Raw genomic sequence first — 23,713 nt, forward strand, 5'->3', positions numbered from 1 at the left:
TCTCTGTCTCGTGATTCTCAATGGGGAAAATCTCCCGTTATGACCCATGGTAGCTTTACTCCCAACAATATGATGATCCCATTTTGACCCCCCCCAACAGTTATATATTAAAAAACAAAAATCCCAAGCATGCCTGGGCATACTATGTAATAAAATAATTACATCTAGCTTGGCTCCAATGCTAAATTCTTTGGCTGTCCTTGTGCAGTGTAACTGGTTTTTGTAGAGCAGAAAATAGGTAATAAGATAATTGGGAGAGGGCAAAATGAGCCACTGTCCATGGAGTGGCATTCTGCTACAGTGACCCTGAATTCCTAAGGCTTGTGCTGCCACACTAAAGGAATGACTCCTTGCAAATGCAGAATGGATTTTATGCAATACTTGGAAAAGTGTGTGTTCAAAGTGATGGAATAAATGCCATTAAGGACTTTATATGCCAATAGTATATTGAACTTGGTCTGGTAAGAAATTGGTATTTGTCCAAGTTTCTTGGCCACCTCATAGATGCACAGCAAGCTGCTCATTAAAATCAGATTCTCTCAGAGTAATTGTACATGCAAATACTGCAGTTTTTGTTCGGAACATAAACACACATGAAAGAATTCAGAATGTTAGTTGGTGAGGATAGTGAAACAAGCTAGTTCAAATGGCTCAGTTGGTTAGAGCATGGAGCTGATAACACCAAGGCTGCAGATTTGATCCCCATATGGGAAAGCTGCATATTCCTGCATATTCTTGCATTGCATGGGGTTGGACTAGATGGTCCTCAGGGTCCCTTCCAACTCTACAATTCTGTGATTCTAAATGGCAAAAAGCTGAACAGAATAACAGAAAATCCATTCTAGAAACACTGTATTTTGTAAGTTAGAGTCTAATCTTTCTGAGCAGCACAAGACTTATGATGACATCAGAACCATCAACATAGCTTTTTAAATATTAACATAATAATAATAATAATAATAATAATAATAATAATAATAATAATATTGACTCTGTACTTGCTTGCAGTAAATACACAAGTTGGAGGAAATCAACTTTTGGGGGAGATATGTGTGTATAGGATTGCAGTCTTAATAGCACATTCAGGAGAATCTTATGAGATTATTATTTTAAATGTTCCCCGTTCTTTGCAGACAAAATAAATTGTCCCATACCTGGTCAACAAAGTATTCAAAGTTTTATTTCCTCAATAAATTATTCCATTTTCAAAACCTTTTAATAATTGCAGAAAACACAAATCAGTACATAACTAAGGATGTATTTACTGTTTATTCAATACAGAATACTTAATAGGGAATAGATTGTCCTGCTATTGAAACATGTTTGTAGGCTCTTAACATGTTACTGCAATAATCATTACAAAAAAGTGTATAAAAGTAAGGCAAACTGTTACACAGTGCATTATGTAGAAAGTTTTAGCAAAGTGACATTTAACTGAAAGCATTATAAAGGTATGGTTCATAAAAATTAATGGCTTATGTCACTCTAATATTCATATATAGTGTGCTAAATGGTTTACAATTAACAGTCTTATCACCACAGTCTTAAAAACATCACATGGAAGAAAGTCCCACTGAATGCAGCTAATGGAACTTAACTTCCATGAAAATGTATCAAGGATCAGGTTATCAGCAGTTAAAATATCAGTTGCTACTCTTAATGCAAAGAGTGATAGCACCTTTTGTTCAGAGTCAGTCCTGATGGCAAGTCACATTGCATTTTATATGCCTGCTTCATGCTAAGAGATACCTAAATGTAAAGTATAACAGAAGAATAAAAGGACTGAAATGTCTTTGCTTCCCAGGATGATACAGGAAATTGTAATCGTAATACAGGAAACTTGCATTATCTTGAGTAATAAAGACTATTTATTACATTGGTACAGTTACCCTGTGATGATGATTGCATGTGATTGCAACTTAGAAGGGATATTCAAATCAGATTTATTTAAGGGCTGCATACCCCACGCTTTAACAGGTTCCCAGGCTGGCTTACCAGGTAAGTTTATTTGGTGTTTTTTTCCCATTAATGCATTAACAAATTTATTATTTTATTATATATCAGGAAATGTAAATCAGATTGTATAATCCCAAGAACATTTTTGTTACATTAAAAAACCTACTATAAACGGCAATAGTTTAAAATGCAAAAATATGTCATATGTGCCTGATTAAACCTGCAGCATAACTAATTTTGCACCTTGATTCACTCTGAGTGTGCGATGAGAGCTTATTTAGAAGCTAAACTAACTTGAGGAAGAAGCATATCTGATGGTTTAAGGTGGGGTGGTTAACCTGTGGGCCTCCAGTTCTTGATGGACTACAACTCCCACCATCCTTGACCATGCTGACTTGGGCTAATGTAGTTCAACAGTATCTGCAGGGCCACAGGTCAGCTAGCCCTGATTTAGGGGCTCTTGACTCATATTTATTTCTTGTTCAAATTAATTATGTAAATATTCAACGGATCTGGAAGCACATGGAGTTCTCAGTTTTATGTAAGCAATGTGAACAAGGAGGGATGTGGAAGAGAACTTGGGATTTTCTATTAATTTAAAAACAGTATTGATACAGTAATATTTAATTACAGTACGTAACATTTATCTAGCATTCAAAACACTCAGTGTAGTTTGGGTAATTCCTATAGGGCTGTTCCTCACATTGAGGGCTTAAGTTGATTAGAAGTGCCTTGCCTAAGGCCGCCTAAGAAGATTGTGACTGAGGTGATGTTTGATTTGGAGCTCAGGGATTATGCAATGACAGGTCAGAATCAACAGCTTCTGAAACAACTTTGGACATCTCTGTTTGGAGTAATGTAAGCAAGACCCTACCAGTGAGACAAAGATCAGGACTGAGGAGAGAATTAGTTATCATTATACTAAGAAATATACAAAGGTTTCAATGAGCTGAAAGAGGCTCTGGTCTGTTTCAACACTTGCTCAAAATCGGTTCTGTCGTGTCTTGTAATGGTTCAAAGTAGTTTAGTTGTGGTAAACCACAACTAAAACTATTGGCCATAATCTAGCACTGAGAGCATGCAGCTGGCCTGTGTTGGGGGTGGGGGAGTCTTTCCCTTCCCCTGGCTCATCCAGAATTGCAAATAAGCAAGCTGCAGTAAAGCAGCAAGTGTTATGAAACACTTAGCAGATGTCTTTAGGTAATACCCAGGATCTGACTGATCACGGTGCAGGAAAGTAATGTATATCTTGGTAAGACTGGCTAGTGAACTTTTCCTTTTGCCAATTTACTATAATGACTTTTGCTTATTTGCTTGAGTCAGCTGCTGCTCTTTTGCTCTATGGTTCGCCTGCTCTGTTTATGGCATACCCTAGTCTTAGGACAGGGAGTTAAAGTAGAAAAGGCATCTAGGTTCGTCCAAGTCAATATTTTGTGATTGCTCTGTGAGAACAATGTCTAATATCTGAGAATTCACAAAATCATTCTAAACTAAACTATGCTACTCAAAAAATCAACAGATTCTTTTCATCATTGAATCATTCCTGGGTTTAATTATTTGTTTATCTGCCATGTCATCCATGTTTACAAGTTGTAGTTACCGATGCTTATATGAACCGAAACTGTGCAGCAATGATCACTTGCCTCCCTCTACCACGAGAGACACACAGAGAGAATACTATTCAATTTTGCAGGGAAAATCATAACTTCTTGGTTGGCAAGTCAGTCACTGCAGCAGACTTTACTTTGTAGGAGAATAATCAACTTTCCTTTGAGAATAATTGTTTTTACCTATTTTTTCTGGATTGCTACCTGATTTTGTTAGGAGGACTACAATGCATGCAAATCAAGTGGCCTAAGGTTTCATAATACAGGTAAATCGAGAGGCAGCCCTAGCAAAGTGACTGAGCACATGCTCTATATACAAAATGTTCCTGGTTCAGTTGAAATTATCTGGAAGAAGGGCTGGGAAAGGTCCTGAAGTAATTGTTGCCAGTCAGAACAAGCAGTCCTGGGCCCAATGGTATGACTAGGTATAAGCAGCTCTTTATGTCGTTATATGACACATAAATCTCAGCTTACTGAAATCTATTGTGCATGTTAAAGTCGAGAGAGAATATCGTGTTTGCCATTGAAGTGTGCTTCCCCAATCCAATAATTTTCTCCAGATCACGTCAGAAGCTCCCTGACATGAAATGGTTTTCCTTTCAGCTGAATGTGCCAGCCCATAGGGACAAAAGAAATGTGCACAGTACTAACATTGATAGTGATATGAGAGCTTTTTCTGTGCATTGAATTTCATTTGGATTTGTATCAGGGTGATGGCTTGTAGACCAGAGAAATTTAAATGTTTAACATTATAATGTTAAATATATTTTTATCAAAATAAATTCCATGCCTTAAAGAGAATGTAGGTTCATGTGTGCACAGTAATATTAGTGACTAAGCCATGACAGATTAATCACCACAGATAGGAAAATTCTATTACACAATATCAATTCTGTTACAGAATATCAAGTGAAATACCTTTCATCAGAGACAATTCTTACATTTGGCTGAGAGTGAAGAACTGGTAAGTGATGATACATCCAAACATGTATGTGTGAATCAGCCTTAACATGTATGAGATAAACAATTTAACTCCACTGAAAAGCAGTGGGCCTTCAGGGCTCCATTGACTGCCTTTCGTTTCACTGGAATGAAAGCATACATGACCTTATCTAATAACGCAAAATTGTTTGAAAGGTGCAGCTGCTGCTTTAAAATGCTTAATTAATTAATTAGCTCTCTGATCCACTCTTTACCAGTATGTCTGAGGGCAGGTTACCACTTTAACAGACCGTGTGTTGCTTCTCCTTGCTGACTCCACAACAAGAGGTTCCCCTTGCTCACATCACAGTAAGAGATTTAAAAGCATTTTCTGGTGTGGGAAGCTGATAGATACAAAAACAGCCCGAGAAAGCAAGCTGCCATGAAATTCAGGAGAAACCTAGTGTTTGCTGAAGGCTAATAAACATAAGTATTTGCATTCAGCTTTGAAGTAATCTTGCCTATTTAAAAGGTATGTTACAATCCTTTGTGGAAATATTATGACTGTTTTGTATTATGTGCTGACTAGCATATTGTATCTTTAGTTCTGACATATACTATTTATATGGCCTCATCTATCTCTCTCTGGTTAAAAAGATACTTATGCATGACTAGTTTTACCATGATGGGGATGCACATTAAAATGCAAATTGCACTGAAGATTTGCAGTGTAAATATATGAGAGCAACAGTCAGTTACAAATTCTGCTGCATGTTTTGATGCTCTTTACCCAGTAAATGATAAACATAGGGAAGAAATAGGGAAGAGCACCTACAGATCCACATGGTGATATGCATTTAAAGCCTACCAATCTGATTTCCATTTTGCACATGCAGTGGTACATAGTGTGAACTGAGCTAGGCAGAGGAGGATCATGTTCCTCATGTGAAACCACCTGCCTTTTGTAAAGCACAGAGAGTTCATTGATTGAACAGTTCAGTTCTTAAATAGTATTGCTTTAGCTCTTTCATGATCAGGAATAGAAAAAAATAATGTAGTGATTAAAAAGGGAATTTACAAACCCCAACATCTTTTTACGGCAATCACGCCCAAGGATTTGATTCCTGCTAAATAAAATAAAATGCTACTTTAGTAATAATCAAGTTGGGGGTTCTTATTAATGGCAGTCAAATGAAACAACATGGAGTGAAGAAGTAAGGTGCTGTTAGAAAAATAAACTACTCAAGATGCATGAAAGGTAATTTAAGGAGCCCCAACAGCACCTGCCTTTCATTTAAAATGAAATGCCAAATCCTATCTTTAAAAAGTTGAGTGATACCATCATCAGCAACTTTCCTCATTTAGCATAAATGTTACATTGACATTTTCCAGAATGTCTTATTGTGTAATTACTGATACTATAATTTATATCATATGCAAGCTTCAGGAGCAAAACTGTTCTGTGGATTCTTTTTTGCTTTATTGGTTTTGTTTGTGATGTGGATATATTTTATTTGCTTTGTTCATAAGCATGACTGTGTGGTTGCCTAGTTACAGGGCAAAGTAATTGGGAAAGTTAAATTACTTACTGGAAAAAGACAAAAGGTCTTCAAGTTCTGTTTCTCTGTCTGAAGAAGCACAGACACTTTGGATATTAGCACACTGCATAGGCAGGAGTAATGGCCAAAGGTTTGGTGCTAGAAATAGTTATATAGTGTGGAACAAATAATTTGCCAACATTATGTTGATATGAAAGAGAATATGTAAGGTGATTTTCTTTTGCAGGGGTTGAAGTGAGAGTATCACCAATATCAACTGTGGTATTGGTTCAATACTTGTAAAAGGGAGGGAGAAAGGAGAATAAAGCTTGTTCTAATTGACTATTATGAATATGACAGGGTTTTCCCCCCATAAATATGCTGAGCTGTAGGTGGAAAGGAGTCCATGTCTGGACTCCCAGTTCTATCTGGGCCATCCCAGTTGCCCCACCAGCTTGGGCTTTCAAGGCTTGCTAGCTTGGCAGTTTGAAAGTTTATAGCCTTGTTTGCTGAGTACAAGTAAAATATGCATGCTACATTAGAACGTTTTCTAGGGCATCATTTTCATTCAAACTGAAAAATTTCATTCAAACTGAAAAATTTCCTATGCAAATTCTTCTAATTCCAATTGTTTCCAGAAAATCCACAGCAATGTTGCTCAGAAACAGGAGAGAGACGAGGGAAACCCAGTAAACAATCTCTAAATTATGATCTGCTGAACCACATAGTTGCACTGAGAATGCAAATTGCAGACTTTTCAGTGCAATTAACGCAGAAATCATGTACTACATCCAACAAAAACAATGAATTTAAAACTGTCTTGTACAATATAGTTTTTTTAATTAAGAAAACATGCTGAAAGCCTATATACTCTCTTGAAATACAGACTTTCAGTTAGTTTCAAACAGCTATAGCAGGCCTTTTAAGATTTAGAACACTGAGACATGACACATGTGGGCAGATATAGGGGTTTTTCGCTGTATAATAGGAGAAATAGTTTGTGTGATCTGTTTAAAGATTTATCGAAACCGGTGGGATTATAACTTGAAATCTGACAACTGCTCAATGAGAGCAAGTACTAGAGTTCAAGTGAACACTTCTGTGAAACTAGCTTTGAAAGCTGTTGCTGTGGCCTCTGAGGTCAAATATTAGAAACTTATTTGGGGCCAGAGTTCTCATCAAAATGAGAATGCTGATTTCTGGTAAGTCTCCAGTGGATTGGGGGTGCTGTGTGTGGCCCCGCAAAGGGTGCCCACCGACAGATGGGTGAGCGATGACTACCCTTTTGTTGAACCACCAAGTTGGCTGGGGTTAAGTATTGTGGTCAGAGCACAAGTAACTACTGTAGTGCTGTGTCAGCAGATCTATCCCTCTAACCAGGGTTTGGCTGTGCACAGGGATCAGGCCATTTAGAATTTTTAGTTACAACACACAATGATAAAGGTCTGGTTGTATAGGAAAAGCATGTACTTTGTAAAATCTGAATTTTTATGCAGAAAATGTACATCTGTTTGATGATAGAGCCAATACCTAAGACCTGATAAACCTAGATATTTAGGTAATTCTTCGTTTTGGCACTTATTTTCTTAACCTTCCTTGAAAATACGCCCTAGAAGTAATATTTTCCCTCCAGATTCTATTCACAAATATCAGTCGCTAGCTTTTAAAATTTCACCTGTCTCTTGGTTTCAGCAAAGTTTCAATTCAGCTTTAGTCAACATTCTTTATAGGAACAGGTCCAAACTAAATAAACTTTGAAGCGTTTGTACCAAACATTGAGAAATCTGTAATGGATGGTTCAAGACTGTTTAAACATCACAAAAATGGCTTCCTTCCTAGGAAAACTTGGTTATGGTGAAACAATATCTACTACAGTGCTCTGCACTGTAATAAATATTAAATATAAATTAATAATTTACACGTACCTGAGCAAAGAAGCAAACCACCTTCACACAGCATAGCACCAAAGGCAGTAGCTCAGAGTTCTTTAAAATAATGGGTTTTGAACATTAAAAATTCTACCTATTGATATAAAAATATTGATCTCCAACTGGAGATGAAAATAGTGCAAAATTCTGTCTTCACTTTCCAGGATACAAATGATGTTCCATGTTGTCATTTCATATAGGCAGGCTTGCAGGCTCTAGGCATTTGAGGTGGATGTTTAGGTGCAGGCCTGTTTAAGAAAAGGGTCAGAAACAGAATAATAAAATTAGCAAACATGCTAATTGTGGAGCAACAGAAATTAAGTATAAATATCTTGGCTTTAAGGAATTGTTACAGGATCTTTGGAAAATAGGAGCATTCAGGTCATGTAGGGTTTACTGGCATCTCTTCACCTTAATATTTTACTGTCATTTGTTTTATGCACATTTTACTCATGGCACAAAATATATTTTAACAATTAATAATTTTAAGTGGTTGTAATTTATGCCAATCAGCTTTTTTCAAGTCAGTGAGGGTACTGACATCTTGAAATGACAGCATCATTCAATAAATACTAGTGTCCTTAAACTGGTATTAGTTAAGCCCCTTCCCCATATTTTATGGCAGAGCTTTGGTAGAATTTGTTTCAGGGAATTTTTATCCAGTCCCTCTCACCACATCTGATTGCTTCTCAAATTTACCACGTGGGAATATACTGGCTGATAAGAACAAGCAACTGAAGAACTGCCGTACCTAAACACATGCTCAGGAAAACAGATGCTTATTTAGATGACTGAAACAATTTTGTGAGTGAGAAACTAAGCTAGCCATCGCAGTACTTCCCAGATGTTGATCTGCCCACCAACTCTTCATCCCTGATCATTGCCCTTGCTGACTAGAACTGATGGGAGTCGGAGGGCACCATGTTGGGTATCCTTGAGCTAAGTTTTCCCAACAAAAAAGAGCCAATTCTAAGATATATTTTATAATATTTCTTAAACATATTTTCTGTTGGAAACGCACAACTAAACAGCCAAACTAACCTGACAGGGGCAATTGGAGGCACAGGTTTTGGAAGCCCAAATACTTCTGTGGAGGAACTCTTAAACTGAGCAGATTTGTTCTTCTGAGGATCAGCTGGCAAAGGTTTTCGAGGAGGACTTGGCTTGAAAGATTCCTATAATACAATGTAAGTTCATAGAATTGTTACTATAAGATTAATGAAATAGCTATTTTATTATATAATTCTTCAGTCATGAAAGTATAATTTATTTCCCATAAGTCCTTCAAATCATGCTTTAAATTGAAACAAACATTAAAATTATGTGGCTCCTCACTATTTCTATTTGTAGAAAATGAAAGTACAATATTAAGAGACAATGTTGTTGTTGTTTAGTCATTTAGTCGTGTCTGACTCTTCGTGACCCCATGGACCAAAGCAAGCCAGGCACTCCTGTCTTCCACTGCCTCCCGCAGTTTGGTCAAACTCATGCTGGTAGCTTCAAGAACACTGTCCAACCATCTCGTCCTCTGTCGTCCCCTTCTCCTTGTGCCCTCCATCTTTCCCAACATCAGGGTCTTTTCTAGGGAGTCTTCTCTTCTCATGAGGTGCCCAAAGTATTGGAGTCTCAGCTTCAGGATCTGTCCTTCCGGTGAGCACTCAGGGCTGATTTCCTTAAGAATGGATAGGTTTGATCTTCTTGCAGTCCATGGGACTCTCAAGAGTCTCCTCCAGCACCAGAATTTAAAAGCATCAATTCTCTGGCGATCAGCCTTCTTTATGGTCCAGCTCTCACTTCCATTTATCACTACTGGGAAAACCATAGCTTTTACTATACGGACCTTTGTTCGCAAGGTGATGTCTCTACTTTTTAAGATGCTGTCTAGGCTTGTCATTGCTTTTCTCCCAAGAAGCAGGTGTCTTTTAATTTCGTGGCTGCTGTCACCATCTGCAGTGATCATGGAGCCCAAGAAAATAAAATCTCTCACTGCCTCCATTTCTTCCCCTTCTATTTGCCAGGAGGTGATGGGTCCAGTGGCCATGATCTTCGTTTTTTTGATATTGAGCTTCAGACCATATTTTGCACTCTCCTCTTTCACCCTCAATAAAAGGTTCTCTAATTCCTCCTCACTTTCTGCCATCAAGGTTGTGTCACAAGAGACTAGGGCCCTGCGGGACTTGACATCTTTCCGCAGGGCCTGCAAGACAGAGTTGTTCCGCCAGGCCTTTGGTCAGGGCGCAGCCTGACTCCCCCCTCTGGCAACCGCACAAAATCTTGCTTAATCGGTTGCCATCAATTTGATTTTAACTAATTTTATAATGAAATATTTTTAGAATGTATGATTATTTGATTGTTTATTTGATTGTTGTTAGCCGCCCTGAGCCCGGCTCAGCTGGGGAGGGCGGGATATAAATAAAATTTATTATTATTATTATTATTATTATTATCTGCATATCTGAGGTTGTTGATATTTCTTCCGGCAATCTTAATTCCGGCTAGGGATTCATCCAGCCCAGCCTTTCGCATGATGAATTCTGCATATAAGTTAAATAAGCAGGGAGACAATATACAGCCTTGTCGTACTCCTTTCCCAATTTTGAACCAATCAGTTGTTCCATATCCAGCTCTAACTGTAGCTTCTTGTCCCACATAGAGATTTCTCAGGAGACAGATGAGGTGATCAGGCACTCCCATTTCTTTAAGAACTTGCCATAGTTTTCTGTGGTCGACATGGTCAAAGGCTTTTGCATAGTCAATGAAGCAAAAGTAGATGTCTTTCTGGAACTCTCTAGCTTTCTCCATAATCCAGCGCACGTATGCAATTTGGTCTCTGGTTCCTCTGCCTCTTCTAAATCCAGCTTGCCCTTCTGGGAGTTCTCGGTCCACATACTGCTTGAGCCTTCCTTGTAGAATTTTAAGCATAACCTTGCTAGCGTGTGAAATGAGTGCAATTGTGCGCTAGTTGGAGCATTCTTTAGCACTGCCCTTCTTTGGGATTGGGATGTAGACTGATCTTCTCCAATCCTCTGGCCACTGCTGAGTTCTCCAAACTTGCTGGCATATTGAGTGTAGCACCTTAACGGCATCATCTTTTAAAATTTTAAATAGTTCAGCTGGAATACCATCACTTCCACTGGCCTAGTTATTTGCGGTGCTTTCTAAGGCCCATTTGACTCCACTCTCCAGGATGTCTGGCTCAAGGTCAGCAACCACACTACCTGGGGTGCACGAGCCATCCATATATTTCTGGTATAATTCCTCTGTGTATTCTTGCCACCTCTTCTTGATGTCTTCTGCTTCTGTTAGGTCCTTACCACTTTTGTCCTTTATTATGGTAATCCTTGTACGAAATGTTCCTTTCATATCTCCAATTTTCTTGAACAGATCTCTGGTTTTTTACATTCTGTTGTTTTCCTCTTTTTAAGAGACAATATAGTGCTTTAAATGAGGGGGGGTGTTTGGAGGGGGTTATTGTCATTGTTACTATGGTATGTGTTTTTGTGTTTTTATATTATAAACTGCCCTGTGATCCTTGGATGAAGGACAGCATAGATATTGAATAAATACATCAATACTCAGCTACGAGTGATCGCCAAACAAGAAAGAATATTAATGAATAAATAAAAACCAAACAGGTGCAGAAATGATTCCCTCTGAAGGAGGTCCAAAATTATCCCTTTAAGCAAATCTCTAGTGTATTTTAAACACACGATTTTGCTGTTTCAAAAAGGGAAAACAGTATGACCACTAGCATTGGGCTGAAAACAAAAAAGAAAACACTGAGTACAGCTATCATGGGGACACCTCAAATTTACAACAAATTGAACCATAGATCTCTCCTATCTCTTTTCTTTTAGGCAATATGAACAGATTATTGCTGGATACAAATATAGGTATAGCAAATGCTGTTTCCATTTTTCTTTGAAAGATGGTACCAAGAGATAAGTCTGATGATCTCTTAAGAATTGACAACACACACACACACACACAGTCTTCAGTTGCTATGCCTGAATTGTTCAAAGTAGGTTAATTTCAAATAAAAAATTACAGTCTGCAGTAAGAGTGTCTTTAATTACATCCTATAAGGAGGAAATGCTGCTGTTAAAATACATATCAGTAGAGGTGCTAGATTTCACAAGAGGAAAACAGTTCAGACTTTATTTTTTTCAGACTTTACAAGGAAAACAGAAGCTGAAACATATGGAGAAGAAATATTACTGAAATACTATATGTTTATAACTTACAATTCTATTACTGTAGCTCTTAGCAGTAACATACTTTGAGAGGGGGAAAGGGTCATGTTTTATCAGAAGGGAAAAGATTTTATTACATAACAGGTTTTTCCAGTATGAAGAGCATTTATGAAACAAAGATTGTATAATTATATTTATATGATACATGTGACTCTCTCCATACATGAAATGAATGTGTGGGGCTGCATGGACCAGCCACAACCACTGCTGTCACCACGCTCCCCCATGAACATCTATTTGACATTAATCAGAGTTTTCTGCACATGTAGATGTACAAGTGGAGAGTTCTCCTGACTTCGTCTGTGAAATGCTGCTATTCACTCCTTAGAGTTTGTGAACTGCCTAGAGAGGTATATCTTATATAAATCAGTTAATAAATAGCAACAGCAACATGTAAAGTGCTTCATTTGGAGATAAAAATTGCAATGTTAGAAGAACAATCCCCTACCTCAGGAGAGGTTGTCAGTACAATCAGGGCAATATATAGAAATAGACATGAAAATAGGTTCCAACCTTTTGGGGATGTGTTGCAGGATGGCCTTTAGAGCTATCATTTGCATTATTGCTAAAGTTCTGTGTGCTGGGGAGGCCTGTTCACTGACCCAGTTTCCCCAGGGAGTGTTACTGTAAGTCTTTATAGATCAGATGGATTTATTCCTTTAGCTTTAGATCAGTAATTTTGGGGGCTTTTTAAATGTGTCAGTTTTTTACATGTAAGCCAGGGAAATGGTTTTCAATATAACCTCTAGCTCTTGTTACTTACGAAAAAATGTTTTTATACATTAGGCAGTTATAAATAGTACTTCAGTATAAAATTCCTGTGGACTGTCTTCGGATATGAAACATAAAAGGGTCATAATATACCCAATTTCACATTTTAAAACACATGCTTCACAGCAATACCTATATATCTTTTGATTGTGAGTTCCAGAGACAAAGGGTCAGACTCAGCTATGCAAATATTTTCCCTGATATTTTCCCCTCTAATTTTAAGCAATTGGGGAAGTAACAGTCTTGATGACATGATTGCATATGGGAGAGGAAACATATTTCTTTCCCTGTGGTTTGTTTTTCTTACCAAAATCACCCCTCTAAACTGATTTGGGGAAGTATATGAGGTCCAGAACACACTGTGCAATGAAAAGCCAGTCCAGTTCCCTGGGTGGATAAGAGCTGAGTTAACTGGCCATTTACCTCCTCCCATTTATTCCTTATTCTCTAAATGGCTCTTATGGCTCTAAATAAAATAAAATTGACTCATTGACTCAGTCTCCAGATTCCAAAGACGACATATAGTACAGCCAATCTGAAACTGCAAGGGGGTTGCATGTTTGAATGATTCTGCATGTAAAAATGTACTTCTTGCATTTAGAAAAATTAACACAGATAGGAAAAGGCAACACTTTCATTCCAGCTTCCCACAGGAAGGGTGTTCTTGAATTATGGGATAAGGGGCATTCCAATCCTTAAGATGGCATGCATATTGTAAGCATATACATCAGAAAGATGCCACAAAGTACCACAATATGCTGGTGTAGCAGGAAGAGATGTCAATGGTAATATTTAGAATGGAGGTATGAACAATAATTACATGCTGTTTCAGCATGCCCTTTCACTCTGCTATGAAATCAACCAACAAAGACATAACAAAAGAGAGAGATTGACTAAAATGGAGCAAACTATTCTGTGATGTGATTTGAAGAATCAATATGACATCTAAATAGCTAGCAATCCAGTTCTGCTCTGGACCGATGGTGGCTGTAGGTGCCATAGAGTTGAAACGGATAAACACACAAACACGTACCTGATCACATCTGGGTGAGGGGCTGGCAGGCAGCAACCTTCTGGAAGTGGGCTGCGGGCATGGTAATTCACACAGTGGTGGGACAATACGCTCTGGTGGGCTTGACCATGGTGTATTCTGTGTCTTCACAGGATTGCTAACATTACCTGTGTGATATCGTTGCAGTCCTTGTGGATCATGTCTCTGCAGATCCATAAAACAATATTATACCAATCAATTATAGTTTAAGCATGATGAGGCCAAAGTTTGGCCTTTTTAGATTTCACTGATTTGAGTGAAAGAGAGAAAGCAAGAGGAGGGGATCGGGGGGAAAGACTCTGTGTTCTAAGTATGATATTAACTCTCCCACTGAAATCAATGGAACCTAAAATACTTAACTTTCACTGGAGTGGATCCCTATAGTTCTTCTCAGACGTATCTTATAATTAATAGGTGTAAACACTATTGCTTTCAAGATTGCTTTTAACTGCCACTTGTTTCATTTTTAATATGGCCACTTTTCCTTTCCTGAAGTCAAGGAACAACCAATTAAGTTTCCAGAAGCTTACTCAAACACTAATCCTTGAATGTTAGAAAGCATTGCCCCTGTCTGAGATGGTGGCTGCAATCCACAGTCGAAATACATTTATTTATTTTCTCTATTTTCTCCATCTGTCTTGAACTTAGAGATCAAAGTACATTTTTAGGCCTAGATGGCTTTCCCTTTATTTCATGTATTAATAGAAATACTCTAAAATTTCACTATTTCATTATATCACCCCATATAAAAACACTTCAAACTTATGGGAAATATTTTTATCAGCAATACTTTGTGTGAGAACCTACCTTAGGTGTATTCACATTTTGTGACTTTTTCACCAGATCTGTACTACTGCGGGTTGTGATAGAAACATGATTAGGTTCAAATGAACTGGAAGGCCTTGCTGGAGTCACAGACCTGAAATACATACATGGGTGTATACTTTTAACAGAGGATTTTTTAAAAAAAATCTTTACTTTCTTTAGTAAACAGTGAAAGTAAAATCCATCCACCACACTTGCAGCAGGAATAAAAAAAAAATATTGATTTTTTTTGTTTAGAGCCACTAGTCTGTTAAATTAGCTCTTGCAATCTGTGGAAATGCTGCTTCACAACACCCGAGAGACTCTTCTAGTGATGCTGGTGCTTAAGCTGTAATGACCTCAGCTATGGATATTGTGGTTCATTCAGTGGACTAGAAACAACAATGCTACTCCAAGGTTTCAGTGTTTTAAGCAGGCCAAAATAAAGGCAAACTTCCCTTTTTAACTGCTTACCCACAAAGTGAAATAAAAAGAAGGGTGTGTCTGAATAGCAGGTCCCTGTGGCCTCGATGCAATCTGAGAAGTGCTGTGAGAAAAAGGCAAGCATGTAGTTTTCTTAAACAACCCTCTTATATGAGGGCCTCGCCACCTGTGCTAGTCTGGCAATGACCCCCATTTGATGCATGGGTAAGCAGCAGAGGGTGATATTTTTATTTGCCTGGAGCAGGGATGGACAGACCCATTAAGAGTCTGGTCCATCCCAGTTCTCAAAGGGGACAGGACTAAGTCCATCCCATTCTGAAGTGGAATTTTAAAAACCCACCTAGAAGCACACACCTAAAAGCACAGTTAAATGTTTGCACACCTCCATTCTCTCTCCCTATTCCCCCTTTTAAAACCTTTGAAATAGTGTTTCCAGTCACCTAAAAGCCCGAGTGCTAGAGCACAGGACTCCTTGTCATTGTGTGCCTTGAAATGAACAGAGAGTCCCTGTGGGAGTAACAAGGCTTGATGATATTCCATTGCTCCCAGCGGAAATTGTATGGGGGAAAGAATGGTTGTCCCATGTAAGCACTTGGGACAGCTGTGTTCTCTGCACCCAGTACAATTCACCTTGGGAGAAGCAAAACATCCTCAATATGAAGCATCATCTTCTCATCTGCAGCAGCCATAGGAGGAAAAGCTGCCTTTCCCACTGCTGTCATTGAAGATTTTTAGACTTAGCGTGTAATAACCTTGTGTGATCTCTATCATGGTTCATTTTACAAAAGAGAGTACTTATATATCATACCTTAGTTTCTCTATTGTAGTCTTCTTATTAATAAAGAACAATCTAATCAAGATCTTCCTTTTGATGTACATAAGTGAACCAGCAACCAGAAGGCACAGGGTGGTTATGAGTAGCCCTATTATTAAGCTTCTTTTATCTGAAACCAAACAAACAAATCCACATTTCTTATGACCAGACCAGTCTTGTCTACCTGATGTCCGCAGTATAACTAACCTTCAGTCAAAAACAAATATTTTGTTTTTCTCAGCTAACTTGTATATTAGGAGAAGTGGCATGGTTGCTGCTCCCCTGTGTCTACATCCTCTTTGCTCCTATAATGTAGGAATGCATAAATTACATGGGACTGTGGAATTACATGCAGGAGCCATGGCAAAACTACTACTATGGGTCCCACCCACCTCAACTGCCTTGAAAATGGCGTGGCTCTTCTCATTTCTCCAACTTTGTTTTCATATCCCATGTTACTACTATAGCAGAGTTTAGTAACTTCATGGAAAAATACTGTGGGGAAATAAATGGCAACCACGCTGCTCCATAGCAAGAAGAGGTCCTGTGTTTCAGCACTGACACCCTCCATACCTATTCTTGCCCTCAATTTTTTGGTATATTTGCTGTAAATATTAATGGGGGTTGATAGGAAACAGAGGAGAAAATGGGTAACAGCAGGACATCCCACTGCACTTTTCTTCAGGGCAGAGCTTCAGTAGTAAAAACTAAACCAATTGCATGGAACTCAGAATAAGCAATTAAAAATAATTTGTCTTCACATAACTCTCTTGTATATTATTTGAGGTGTCAGAAAGATAAAGCAAGTGTGTGAAATAGTTTTGAGTAAAGCTCACCAGGTTATTTACAGATTTTCAGAGGCGCAGCTTTGTTAGTCCATTGTAGAAAAAACAAGTTTTGTGTCTGGCATCTTAAAGAATAACAGACTTATTGTAGTGTTAAGCTTTACTTAATTTTTTAAAGATACTTAAGCCATATTTCTATATTTTTTTAATCAGACACAGTTGATATGCAAACGCTCAGATAATAATTTAAGCCACTTTAGTAAGGGGTCAAGTGTAAAAGAACAATTAGCTTCTGTAGAAACCCCTAATTTACAAAGCACAGTTTTGTCATTGCAAACAGATTGTTAAAGTAGCAGGACATGTTAATGTGAAATGCAGCTCTTCTAAAAATAAAACGAAGCGTAAAATGAAGGTAGTCGATCTTGATGTACAAATTACATGAAATCAGTTCCCCTTTTCTAGCTACTGCAAATAGCTTACAGTTCACACACACAAAACCATGATATAGATTAGCATCCCTACATACTACGGCTATGGTACACATTCCTGACTAAAAATGCAGCTAGATAATTTCTTTGTCTTAATGTAGATCAAAGCGGGTTTAGGTAGGGGGAAATCAGCCAAAACACAGTATTTCATAAGAAACATAATTGTACAGGATAGGTATGGATTGTGGCGAACACAATGTGCATACCACTTCCCAAACAAGTGGGGATGAACTAGATGCAGACAAAACAGGAGTGCAGACTAAATTCATTATTCACTTGGAAATATGGGCTATTCCACACATGCATGTACATTACTTGATTTATTTACACTCAAGTAGAGCTAAAAGTTATCCAGTGGTGAGGGCCCCTCAAAGCTGGAGCTGGCCGTGTCCATAGGACTGCTCTGAAATGAGTTTAGTACTGTGGTCTAATTTGCTTGTTGAACTCCTGTGTGTGATTATTATAGCAAAGGTCTCTCTCTCTCTTACAGTTCCCCCTTTAGTCAGCTATATCTTGCTGTGAAATTGTAATGCCACTGCATTGATATGGATATTATTATGATGTCACAAGCTCAGCATTACAATTCATTACAGGGACTGGTATGCAGTAAATGCAATCTAATTTGCTTTTCAATAGCACTGTTCATACAAAAAGCGATACCATTTCGAAGCCAAATCCTAGCTGTATATGTAAATGTAGGTTGGATTCTTCTGTCACATTAGTTAAACTAGGAGTACAGCCACAGACATCAGCGCATGGGATAAAGTTAAAAGAGGGAAGTCAAATCCTGTGGAACTTCAGGCACAGATGAACCATATCTGATGCAGCTGTTGCTGTAGAAACCTGAAGTGGTGCTGTCCCCATGACACCAGATGGTGGCAGGAGACCACGCACCCCTGGCAACTGAAGCAACACCATCAAGTCCATGGACTGGGAAGTCACCACCCAGGCTGTCATCTCCATCACCACCACCCTTTCCAGCTTGAGGCACATGCAGGAATGGGTTGGTGTCTATCTGCACTCCCAGGCGAGTGAGCTCTTGTTCAAGCAAATGGCATAGTGGAAAAGAGCAGGAAAAAACAAGCTCTCACACAGAGAGAATTCCACTCACAACTGCAGGAAGCAGGGCAGTTTTTAGCATATGTGCTGCTGGGGTGCAAAGATCCACCCAACGCCCCCTTGCCCAAATTTAGTTTAGCCCCCAAATTAACTTTGATTATGCTTATGTCAGACACCACACTTATGCCTTATGTCTTGTTTACAAAAGAAGGGAGAAAAAAGAACAAACTTTTTAATTTGCTCTTTTATACGTTTAGCATTCAGCGTAAAATGAAGAAAAAATGCAAGTCGTGGAATTCATAGTGTGTGCTCTAGGCGTGTTTTTTGTGGAAATGGAAAACAAACTGAGTGCTGAAATGCATGTGTAGTAGAGCCCTAAGTACTAAGTAGTTAGTCAAAGAAAGGGGGCACAAGACTGTTTAGGGCTCTGCCTGTTGCAGGAAAAACATCCTTGTCTAGCACATCCTGCTCTGTCAGGACAACCAATGCCTTTGATGAGGCTGCAAAAAGCAGTTTTCACCCAGGTTAAATTATTATCTTGATAAATAATTAAGTACTTCTTCAAGAGTTTGAAACATTGTTTTCTATTAGCACATCTATGATTGCTACTATAGTCTGGCAGTAACTGAGAAGAAAACACAAGTAGTGTGTGCCCTGACTTGCACAGACTTTATCTGTGATCTTGCTTGAGCTTATTCCCACAACATCACATTGCTCACATAAGTGGACCACTTGCACGAGCATTTTCAATCTGCAAGAGAGCTGACCTAGGTAACAAACGAACCAGGGAATAGGAAATCCAGAAATGGACACGAACTCTGGAGACCTCTGTAAACTTGGTGCCCACAGCAAACACCGTATGGCTTTTGCTTCACAATAAAGCTTGCTCTGCAATTAAGTCATTTACTTACCAGATTGTCTAACTGGCCCGCTGTCTACACTGCCACCAAATCCTGCCTTGTCACAAAAGGGAGGAGCCCAGTGGGCCTCACAATGGCAATTTTTTTTATTGTTGCAGACCTTAACAACAAAGGGAAATATGCACATGAGTATGGAAAACAGTACATGAACATGAGGGCTCTCCACTGTCTGTCCGAAAACTGTACTCAATAATAATTAAAAGTTATTAAAACAGGGCAACACTACATCTTGATGTGATTGCAGGCTGCACTGCTCCACAGAAACTTGGTTCAAAATGTATCTCCTAATGGAACTAAAAAAAAGTCAACTGCAGAATTAAAAAGCAGTGGTGGAACTGTAGCCACAGATTTGTTTGGAAGTTGCAAAAGGAGGTAGGTAGTTCTTCAGGCCCCCCTACTTGTATTTTGTATTAATAAAACTATTGTCTTCTCGTCATTTATGCCCACTTGCCTGTTATTTCCTCAGTCCACTGAAGAAACTAAAAAAAGCCAGTCAGTGGATGATCAAGTGAGACTCGAATCCACAATCCACAGAATTATAGCTGAGTTTTCACCTGACCTCATGCTTTAAGAACTGGCAGTAAAAAATGCTGGGAGCTAATCTAAATATCTTAAGGAATTCAGAGAACTTGTGCAAAAGGGCGGGGATCTGAGTTTAACACTAAGATGCTTAATATCAATTACTGGAGTGAGAACACATAATTTATAATACATTGTATAGTCACTTTTAAGATCTGCAGGTTGAGGCAGATGATTACCAGAGAGAGGCCTTTCAAACAAAATTCCCAGGCTTTTTCAACACAATTTTAATCTTGCTTGCTTTTTCTTACGTTGTTTTTGAGATCTTCCTGCCCTTTTGGTCTATTATGCAGGTTGTATTTAGATTTTAAATGTTTAAGTGATTTTTAATGTAAACTGCCCTGGCAACATGTTGGAAGGGCCACATATATAAATATAAACAAACAAATAAATAACAAAGTGTTCATTTTTAAAAATATCTAAGCTCAGCTACAAAACTCAGGTTTGAGGCCCAAATCAGAGTGTAATATGTGAAACATTAGCAGGAAGTTTTTGAATTAATGTTAGGTTCAAAATTATGTAAAAGTGAACGAAATTTTATTTTTTTAGCCACAGAACATCAATTTGTAGAAAGATAATGATGTTGTAAACCTTTGGAAGATTAATTTTTAGAAATATACAGATATTTTAAACATAGGTATTTCTGTGTTAGGTAAAAACCACGTTTCCTTTCTTGGACACTAAAAAGAGCATTCAAATTGATCCTTTTCAAAGGATACTTTGGAAAAAAACATTGACAGATATATGACAAAGCATCATAGATTTCAAAAGCTGTAACCAATGAATACTTCATTGCTCTGCTGGGTGTTGGCTGACTGTAAAAAATTGGATCTGCAATACTTACTCCACGTCCGTGACATTTTGTTGCACATTCATGAACCCCAAATACGCTGGTATTTTGGCAGCGGCGGTTAAGGCAGATCTATACAAGAAGAAAAGGAGAGCAGGCTTACTATTGCCAGACAATGTATATGCTTATCTTACTTTTGTGCTGTGCTTTCCAGAAACGCTTAAAATGTGGGAGAGTTTGCAGTCAAGCCCAACAATGCACGTCTGTGCTAGTTAGAAACCAAAGGGGTTAATGTCCACATAGCTGTAAATTGCTAGAGAAGGCTAGGTCACACCCAATCACCTTTGTGGAGGCAGGAAGGAAGGTTTGTTTCCTGTTCCTCTCTCTCTGCTTCAGGATGGAACAAACATGCTTTAACATAGCTATCTGCCTCGGATATGTTTCTGAGGTTGCTCTTGCTGTATTTTTCAACTAAGAACATGCACCTGCATTTCTTATCATTTCTAATAAACATAATGCAAGCCTGAGACCTAGTAACTGTGGGCAAACCATTTTAAACTAACCTTGTATTCTACGCTCTGTTTTACTGAAAAGGGGGGAAGGTGTCCCAGCTGCCTTTAAGGAGCTGAAACATTATAGAAAGAAGGTTTAAAACCCCAGTTCTTATGATTCAGAAAATATGCCTAACAATGGGATTTGGACTCTGAAACTTGGGCTCTTTAAAAACAGGCACCCCCCCCCCTTTGTGCTAACTCACACACATTGGTCTATAGAGGATCCATTATAATTACTGTATTTCAATGTGTAATGGTCACATGCTTTTGTGCTGATTTTTCCTTTCCAAAAAGGGGGGTGCAACCATTATGCGGTGAATTACGGGATGGAGGCAGAGGGAAGGGGTTGCAGATGGGCAGCGGAGGTGGTCGCTCACCTGCTGCTTCCCCTTCTTGGCTGGGGTGACCCTAAGAGAGCCAAAGGTGAGTGGCAGCGGCGGCAGCAGCAGTAGCAGCAACTTAGTTCTGGATTTGCCTCGCCTCAAGGCCAGAGCATGCAGCAAGAGCCCATAGCGCCATGACCAAGCTGCCTCCTTGCCTCTTGACTCCAGAGACCCAAGGTGGTGGCAGAGACCCAGAGACCCTGGCCTGCCTTTGCCTGACCTCTCCAGCTACCTCCGCTCGGGGACAAGCCAATGGGGGCCCAAACTCCAGCCCTCGCTGCCTCAGGAGTCACCAGGAATGTGGACCCGCAGCTTGCCTCAGAATTACCCCAGTGACTATTATGCGGGGAATGCTCTGGGACAAATTTTGGGGTCCGGAAAGGGTGTGTGTCTATTACACGGTGGCGACCGGTATGCAGTGAAATATGGTAATCTATCCTCTTACTAATACCCATCATAAAATTATCTATCTACTCTGATTTCAAGTTTAGAATTATTTAAGACAGCTATAAAGAATAACTGGTACAACTTTCATTTAACAATTACACTACACCAACAATGTTGTTCTAGAATAACACAGTAAGCGCCAAATAATTTGATATTAGAATTTTTTCTCCAAGCTACAATTAAAGGGTCAAATCTCTCTAGATATCACAAGATGGCTGCTCTCAGACTATTTCCTCTGCGGTTGTCCCAAAGCATTCAACAGAATATGTGCCAGATATTTTAAATTGCAAAAATGGGTGTGTCAGTACCCTTGCATTTGGTTGCTGGGGTTCACTAAGAATGAAGGTAGACCATAATACTTAAAAATAAATCACAGGGTGTTCATTGTCAATTCAGCTTTGTAAATTGCATGACAGATATTTCATCTCACCTTGGTGTTAGGAGGGCTGTTTCCCTTGCTTTAAGTGCTATATTAATTTATATATTAATCTTTTGCCCATTTTTTTAAAAAAAGGAAACACTTTAAGAAAGTTGCCAAACTGCTGGGCACCAGCATTCACCTGCTGCAAACCTGCAGGATTGTATATTTGGTCTTCCCTGTTACAGCTTCAGGTGAACAACCAGGTAGCTGGCAAAAAAAATTTTTTTTAGCTTTTTTTTTTAAAAAAATGAGATTTTCACTCTGGTTCATTTTGAGCTGCCTGATCACAGCAAATGGATCTATCACTACAGTTTTGCTTAAAGCATTACTTGATTGAAATCATGGATTTGACAAAAGAACCTTAATGTTTCTTTAACGGTTTTGGGATTTTCTATGAATAAGAAATTCACCTGCAGATGCAGCGTCTCACACTGATTCTCTGCAGTGTGTGTGCATGTGTGTCTGAACATCTGTGTGTGAGAGGGCAGTTTGCAGTTTGTGAACTGACAGAGATAGAGAGCTGAGAATCCTTAGCAGAGTTAGTTCGAAACTAGAGCACAGCATTGCAAAGACTGCACAAGTTACTTCCTGTGAATCTGCCGCCTGCTATAGGAGAGCTTGCTTACATCTTCACCTACGTGCTGCCTGCAGATTTGTTAATAAACCAAATATCTGAAAGTTTTTTGTTGTTGTTTAGTCGTTTCCAACTCTTCGTGACCCCATGAACCAGAGCACGCCAGGCACTTCTGTCTTCCACTGCCTCCCACAGTTTAGTCAAACTCATGCTGGTAGCTTCGAGAACACTATCCAACCAACTCGTCCTCTTTTGTCCCCTTCTCCTTGTGCCCTCCATCTTTCCCAACATCAGGGTCTTTTCTAGGGAGTCTTCTCTTCTCATGAGGTGGCCAAAGTATTGGAGCATCAGCTTCAGGATCTGTCCTTCCAGTGAGCACTCAGGGCTGATTTCCTTAAGAATGGAGAGGTTTGATCTTCTTGCAGTCCATGGGACTCTCAAGAGTCTCCTCCAGCACCAGAATTCAAAAGCATCAATTCTCACGTTTGGTCAAAACTCTCCACTATGACCTGTCCATCTTGGGTGCCCTGCTCGGCATAGTTCATAGCTTCTCTGAGTTATTCAAGCCCCTTCGCCATGGCAAGGAAGTGATCCATGAAGGGTCTGAAAGTTTTACCCCATTGCTA

General features: G+C 39.0%; 2 protein-coding genes across 4 annotated transcripts in view; one reads left to right on the forward strand and one right to left on the reverse strand.

Annotated features, from left to right (window-relative positions):
• The window catches only part of FANK1 (fibronectin type III and ankyrin repeat domains 1), a 32,737-nt gene extending 27,220 nt beyond the window's left edge, over nucleotides 1-5,517 (forward strand). Inside the window, exons 12-13 of one of the 2 annotated variants that reach the window (XR_014219900.1) lie at nucleotides 1,886-1,998; nucleotides 4,465-5,517. The gene's annotated coding sequence lies outside the window, so the exon portion shown is untranslated. The remainder of the gene's footprint in view (nucleotides 1-1,885; nucleotides 1,999-4,464) is intronic. The other variant, XM_082222932.1, reaches the window with a different exon arrangement.
• A 1,097-nt stretch (nucleotides 5,518-6,614) lies between these two features.
• ADAM12 (ADAM metallopeptidase domain 12) overlaps nucleotides 6,615-23,713 on the reverse strand; it is a 189,079-nt gene continuing 171,980 nt past the window's right edge. For both annotated transcript variants that reach the window (XM_082222835.1, XM_082222836.1), the window contains 7 exons: nucleotides 20,763-20,840; nucleotides 19,331-19,439; nucleotides 16,082-16,217; nucleotides 14,833-14,944; nucleotides 14,008-14,190; nucleotides 8,992-9,125; nucleotides 6,615-8,198 (listed from right to left, as the gene is read on the reverse strand). In XM_082222835.1, coding sequence (XP_082078961.1) covers nucleotides 8,138-8,198; nucleotides 8,992-9,125; nucleotides 14,008-14,190; nucleotides 14,833-14,944; nucleotides 16,082-16,217; nucleotides 19,331-19,439; nucleotides 20,763-20,840 — 813 coding nt within the window. In that variant the 3' untranslated portion in view covers nucleotides 6,615-8,137. The remainder of the gene's footprint in view (nucleotides 8,199-8,991; nucleotides 9,126-14,007; nucleotides 14,191-14,832; nucleotides 14,945-16,081; nucleotides 16,218-19,330; nucleotides 19,440-20,762; nucleotides 20,841-23,713) is intronic.

Source organism: Podarcis vaucheri (assembly GCF_965113315.1).
Source record: "Podarcis vaucheri genome assembly, chromosome: 5".
Taxonomy (NCBI): Eukaryota; Metazoa; Chordata; class Lepidosauria; order Squamata; family Lacertidae; genus Podarcis; species Podarcis vaucheri.